This window comes from Perognathus longimembris, chromosome 13, assembly GCF_023159225.1.
Source record: "Perognathus longimembris pacificus isolate PPM17 chromosome 13, ASM2315922v1, whole genome shotgun sequence".
Classification (NCBI taxonomy): Eukaryota; Metazoa; Chordata; class Mammalia; order Rodentia; family Heteromyidae; genus Perognathus; species Perognathus longimembris.
In genome coordinates, this window is record NC_063173.1 from 50,057,543 (window position 1) to 50,064,536 (window position 6,994).

The 6,994-nt window shown below is 36.3% G+C and overlaps 1 protein-coding gene across 1 annotated transcript; it reads left to right on the forward strand.

Moving 5' to 3' along the window:
• Positions 1-5,752: 5,752 nt before the first annotated feature.
• LOC125361876 (olfactory receptor 4A15-like) lies at positions 5,753-6,694 on the forward strand. The gene has a single exon (XM_048360483.1). It carries the CDS (start codon positions 5,759-5,761, stop codon positions 6,692-6,694), a length of 936 nt encoding a protein of 311 aa, XP_048216440.1. The 5' UTR covers positions 5,753-5,758.
• Positions 6,695-6,994: the final 300 nt, after the last annotated feature.

Genomic DNA, 6,994 nt, shown 5'->3' on the forward strand with positions numbered 1-6,994 from the left:
CTTCCCAACAGACTGATGCTGTGAGTATTGATACACTTAGAGTTACCTCATCACTCATGAATGATTTTTATATCATTGTAGTTTCACCCAAGATGTTTACAGATATACCATGAAGAAGATGATTCCTTTCCCAATTTGGATTTTACAGCTCTTCATACCATACTTATTTGGCCCGTGATTTGACCATCATGATTGAATGTGTTTGAAGCTCCTGTTGATAGCGGCCCAAGGTGGAGGCATTCATTATTGTATAGTTGATTTTTGTTTTATTTTGGTGCCAATCCTCGGGCTTGAAATCAGGGCCTTGGCTTTTTCACTCAAAGCTGGTGCTCTACCACTTGAGCCACAGCTCCATTTCCTGTACTGTGTGTGTTTTAATTCACTCTTGTTAACAGGTTGTGTAATAGATTTGTTTTCTGTTTTGGAGTAGATTTGCTTTTTTGTGTTAATTAGCATTTCTATTTGATTACTGTTATTTTTGCTTATGATTTTTACAATGGAGTGATTGTGCATCACAAGGAAATTTATTTTGTATGTCTTTAATGTACCTTGATCAGATTCATTCAATCTCTTACTTTTATCCCCAGCCCTTCTTCCTTTCCCTTTCTTTCCAATAAGTTCCCCTTGTAAATTTGTGTGTGTGTGTGTGTGTGTGTGTTTGTGATTCTTTCTGTTTAACTGAAGATTTCTGTCCTTTGACCATCATCTTTCCATTACCCTCACTACTGTGTTTAGTTCTATTTTTAATCTTGCTTTGAGATTTTTTTGGTTCTACATAAATAAGGACTTAATATTGCATTGTGTTTATATGCAAATTATTTATTCACACAAGTACCAGTGGATACTAGATGATTCTACATATTTTCCTTTTATTATGTGCAGTGATCACTGAAGTACTGATATCTCTTAGAAATAGTTAAAAAATTAGAATTATAATTTAGTAGTTGCAAAAAGGAAGTGCCATATAATGAAGCAGTTCATGAATACCAGCTCATGAATACATCAGGATCAGTGTTACTGCCTTTTTACTTTTTGTGCATAGTAAAATTTGCAAGATGAAAAATGAAGGAATATGTTTAGTTCTTGTCATTCTTTATTGCCAGAGTGTGATAATTTTCTCCCTTTATTTCCATTACATTCTTTTCCTGTTAAGTCTTCCAAGACTACTTTTCATTTCTTGTCATTCTTCTCTCCTTTAGAAGTGATAGATTTTTTCTTGTTCAATACCTTTTTTAAAATTTTTTATTTTTTTAAAATTACTTATTTATTGTTAAAGTGATGTACAGAGGGGTTACTGTTACATATGTTAGGCCATTGCACATTTCTTGTACTATTTGCTACCTCCTCCCTCATTCCCCCCTTCCCCCTCCCCCTTTCCTTCTCCACCCATGAGTTGTTCAGTTGATTTACACCAAACAGTTTTGCAAGTATTGCTTTTGGAGTCGTTTGTCTTTTTATCCTGTGTCTCTCCATATTGGTATTCACTTTCCCTTTCCTAGTTCTAATACCAGTATACACGGTTTCCAATGTACTCAGGTAAGATACAGTGATAGTGCAGGTACAACCACAGGAAGGGGATACAAGAGGATCATCAACAATAGAAGCTACAGTTTCACATGGCATGTTGAAAGTAATTAGAACAGCGATATAACAGTCATTTCCATAACATGGAGTTCATGAGGGTATAGCTATTGGGCTCTTGTGATCCTCTGCTGTGACTTGGCTAAACCTGTGCTAATTATTCCCTTTGAGGGAGACCATAGAGTCCATGTTTCTTTGGGTCTGTCTCACTTAGTAAAATTTTTTCCAAGTCCCTCCATTTCCTTACGAATGGGGCAATGTCATTCTTTCTGATAGAGGCATAAAATTTCATTGTGTATATGTACCACATTTTCCTGATCCATTTGTCTACTGAGGGGCATCTGGGTTGGTTCCAAATTCCAGCAATGACAAATTGTGCTGCAATGAACATTGTTGTGCTGGTGCCTTTAGTGTGTTCTTGTTTATGGTCTTTTGGGTAGATGCCCAAAAGTGGGGCTGCTGGGTCATAGGGGAACTCTATGCTTAGCCTTCTGAGGAATCTCCATACTGCTTGCCAGAGTGGCTGAACCAGTTTACATTCCCACCAACAATGAAGTAGGATTCCCTTTTGGCCATATCCCCTCCAACCTTTGTTATTGTTAGTTTTCTTGATATAGGACATTCTTACTGGGGTGAGATGGAATCTCAATGTTGTTTTGATTTGCATTTCTTTTATGGCCAGTGATGTCGAGCACTTTTTCCTATGTCTCTTGGTCATTCTCATTTCCTCATCAAAGAAGTCTCTTTTTAAGTCTTTAGCCCATTTGTTGTGGGGGCTATGGGTTCTTTGCAGTTTTGTTTTGGAGGAATGTTATTTTTTTAGTTCTGCATGTATTTTAGATATGAGGCCTTTGTCCGTTGTATGGCCAGTAAAGATCTTTTCCCAATCTGTGGGCTTTCTGTATATCTTACGAGCTATGTCCTTTGCCCTGCAGAAGCTCTGCAGTTTGATGCATTCCCATTTGTCCATCCTTTCTTTGATTTGTCTCGTTTCTGTGTCTTTGTTAAGGAAGTTCCATCCTGTGCCAAGGAGCCCAACACCATTTTTTAATGAAATAGAGAAAGCAATCCAGAAATTCATATGGAGCAATAAAAGACCCCAAATAGCAAAAACAATCCTAAGCAGAAAGAACAGTGCTGGAGGAATTACAATACCAAACTTCAAGCTGTTTTACAAATCTATAATAATAAAAACAGCTTGGTATTGACACTGGAAGAGGCCTGAAGACCAAAGGAACAGAACTGAAGACCCAGAAATGAGTCCACAGAACTATGCCTACTTAATCTTTGATAAAGGAGCTAAAAAAATAGGATGGAAGAAAGATAGCTTCTTTAACAAATGGTGCTGGAAAAACTGGTTCAACACATGCAACAAACTAAAACTAGATCCTTATATATCACCCTGCACAAAAATCAATTCCAAATGGATCAGTGACCTCGAAATTAAAACAGATACCCTGAAGACACTTAAAGAAGGAGTAGGTGAAACACTTGTCTTTTGTGATTTTAAAGTTTGGGTGATTTATTCTTTCTTCTGCAGGTGTTTCTGGCTGTGATCCATTCCTTTAAGGAGTTCTACTTGTTTCTCTCCTTGTCTCCATCCTCCACTGGCTTCCTTCCCTCTCCTCTCTGCAGAATGCTTAATTTCCTTTTAGGAAGCAATCTGTAGTTCCTAAATACTATCCTTGATGTCTTTAACTGTTCTACCTATGTGTGATATCACATATTTGGTTCTGTGATCATTTTGGAGGATGTATAGAGAGATTTAGATAAAAGAACTTCATTGTATAAAGAATGTATGAAAATCAAGGGTCAGTATTCTATGTTTTATTGTTTAGTCATGTTGCTTTATCTTATTTATGTCTTTCATCTTACTTTATACTGTCATACTTTTAAATTTTAGTTTTATGTGATTTCATCTTTCCAATCATAGATCTTAATTACCTATCTTTTAAAATTTCTCTTTCAGAGAATTATTTTACATTTGAACTGGACATGGCATGCAGATATAATCTCATTGTAGTTGATAGGAACCATGTACTGAGTTGATTGGTGGTGACCTTGTGCCATTCTTTTTAATCATGCTTCACCTGCACTAAGTCTTAGGCTTTTCTTTCACTCCTGAATTTGAAAATCTTGGATATATGCTGATTAACTGAAAACAAATTGTCCTTATGCACACAACCTTTGGACTCTGTTTTCAGTGAGTGTATTGCTTTTAAATTACTATTATTTACACTTTCTTCTTGTGAAATGGTTGTCCATACAAAGCTTCTGCCCATATTGAACTCACTTCATGGATGATGTCAATGCCCTGGGGGATATGATTCCTTAGTGAATTTAACGGGAGCAAGTAGCTTTGGGGACACTGAACAACTCAGCAAAAAATGTTATGAGGTAAATATTTTGCTTTACTTATTAAATTCCCAGCTATCCCTACTGTTACCTGTGAGGCTCTCTCAAGTTATTAATGCTACAGTGGAAATGTGAAATAAAAGCCACTAGCATGCAAGACACAAGCCATTTTTATTCAGCAATGTCAATTTTGTGGGAATTTACAACACAGTCCATTTTTGATTGTGTGATGCACGATTGAGCAAAAACTGCTGTCAGGCTTATTCAAGTAAATTGGTCAATAAACAGCAATGAATTTTACCATTAGCTCCTGAGACATAGTTCCAAGGACAGTGATTAGATAGGATGATTCATCAGGGAGCTATGGTGTTTATGATCAATGACAGCTCTGGATAAATCTACAACTTAAGCAATGCAGTGTTCTGTAGGAACACGGAAAAGCTCTGTGCATATTGAAGGAGCTATATTTCCATGTGACAAAACATTTATAGTTTCAGAGACTCTGCTTTTTCCCATTCTTTCAGGTACATTTGGACTGAAAGTGGCAGTTCTGGCAGACCTTCATCAAGCTGAGATATCAAGCTTCCAAGATATCAAGTTTATGGCATAATTTCAAAAGTCTGGCTTTTGAACAAGTGATCAGAATATTGACAAGGTAATTTTCACTGTTATTTGAGTTGGGAAAAAAAAGGCTTACTTTGAATGACTTTTGTATATTTCTTAAGTAACATGCTTTTTAATTCATCTTAACAATTTTTAATTAAATGTTTAATAAAATGATTTTTATTAATAAAATTTAATAAAATAAAATTAATAAAATTTTTAATTAAATTTTTAATAAAATGATCAACACAGGCACTTTCTCCACCTTATAAGTATTACTAGAATAAGTACCATACAAATAATTGTCTACAAGTTGTATTAGGTTAATTTCAATACATAATAAAATAGAGAAAATCCAGCACAATAGGACCCATGCATATCATATGCATGCACATGTGTGTGTGTCCGGTGTCCTAATGCTTGAACTCAGGGCCTGATCCTATTCCTAAACTCTTTTACTCAAAGGTAGTGCTGGATAGAGATATTTATAAAAACCCTTAAACTGCTATTAAAAAATAAGAGTTGCTGAGTGCTGGTTGCTCACACCTGTAAACTTAGCTACTCAAGGGGCTGAGAACTGAGGATGGTGGTTCAAAGCCAGTCCAGCAGAAAAGTGATTTTCCTAAGATTATTGGGTTAAAATGAGGAAATATTTATACACAGATAGTACAGAGTTATTTTTATTGTATCATGGTACTGCATAAAACCCTATTGGATTTTTAGGTAACCATAACCAATTTAAACAAAATTAAAGTGTCTATTCACTTTGACCTATATTACTAATTTTTTTTCTTGAATAACCCTGGTTGCTATAAATGTTAGTTCTGTTTGTGTGTAGATATGTTCACTTTTGGTGTTGGTGTGTGTTTGTGTATGTATTCAAAACACCATTGTTTTATTTGCACATTCACAACTGCAGAAAGTTCAATATATTTATCTGTACTCAGTTGTCCTCTGATGAATGTTGAAATTTAGTGTGCATTTAATTAGCATTTAATAAGCACTCACAACATTTCCAATTTTTTTAGTGGCTGTATTTTATTCTTAGATTTAGGAAATCATGGTAAAACATCATAGAGGCAATTATTGAAACTTTGGTGGCCTGTAACAACATATAAGTGAATTAATTACCTATTAGGTTTTTTTTTTTTCCTTCTATTTTTCATGGTAGATCTTAGTGAGTCAAACAGGGGGAAAACCACCATTTTCAGAAGAATACATGGAAAATAGGAACAATGTGACTGAGTTTATCCTTTTAGGACTTACCCAGAATCCTGAGGGGCAGAAATTTCTATTTGTCACCTTCCTACTCATTTACATTGTGACCATACTGGGCAACATTCTCATCATGGTGACAATCATGGCCAGCCAGTCGTTGGCCTCTCCTATGTACTTTTTTCTGGCTTATTTATCGTTTATTGATACTGTCTATTCTACTACCATTGCTCCCAAAATGCTTGTGAACTTGCTGTATGAGAGAAAAACCATTTCCTTCCAGGCTTGTATGACTCAAGTTTTTATAGATCATTTATTCGCTGGTGCGGAAGTCATCCTTCTGGTGGTGATGGCTTACGACCGATACGTGGCCATCTGCAAACCCCTTCACTATATGTCCATCATGAATAGGCGGGTGTGTGTCCATATGCTGTTGGTGGCCTGGGTGGGAGGCTTTCTGCACTCATTTGTTCAGTTCCTGGTTGTTTATCGGCTACCTTTCTGTGGCCCCAATGTAATCGACAACTTTGTGTGTGATATGTATCCCTTACTGAAACTTGCTTGCACCAACACCTACCTCATTGGGCTTGGTATGATAGCAAATGGAGGGGCGATTTGCACTGTCACTTTCTTAATTCTCTTGGTGTCCTACGGGATCATATTAAACTCACTTAAGTCCCATGGTTTGGAAGGGAAGCGCAAAGCCTTCTACACCTGTGCATCGCACATCACTGTGGTCATTTTATTCTTCGTCCCCTGCATCTTCCTGTACGCAAGGCCCAGTTCCACCTTTCCCATCGACAAGTCCATGACAGTGGTTTTGACGTTCATAACCCCGATGCTGAATCCTCTAATCTATACACTGAGGAATGCAGAAATGAAAAATGCCATGAGGAAACTGTGGAGGAAAAAGGTGGTTTTTATTGGGAGAGGGCTGTAATCCTCACACAGAACATCATCCTTCATTCTTTGTATAAGCTGTGTAAGAGACTGGAAATAGGATTACCTGAAATTGGATTTGTATCTTATCACTTCCTTTATGTAACCTACTTATTCTGAAACTGCCATATGAATTTATCAAGTGAAAGATGTTATTTATAACCTTCAGAGAGGAATAGTTGGATAGATTTTATAGTTTATATGTGTAAACATTCATTGGTGATTTTTAAGTCTTCGATGGACAATTGCTATTGGATTTATTTCAAGAATTTTTGGTATTGTCTCTGCTCTTTTGCATTTT

Bases quoted from the DNA above. Each gene is read 5' to 3' on its own strand.
- LOC125361876 (XM_048360483.1), top strand. From the start codon at position 5,759: ATGGAAAATAGGAACAATGTGACTGAGTTTATCCTTTTAGGACTTACC.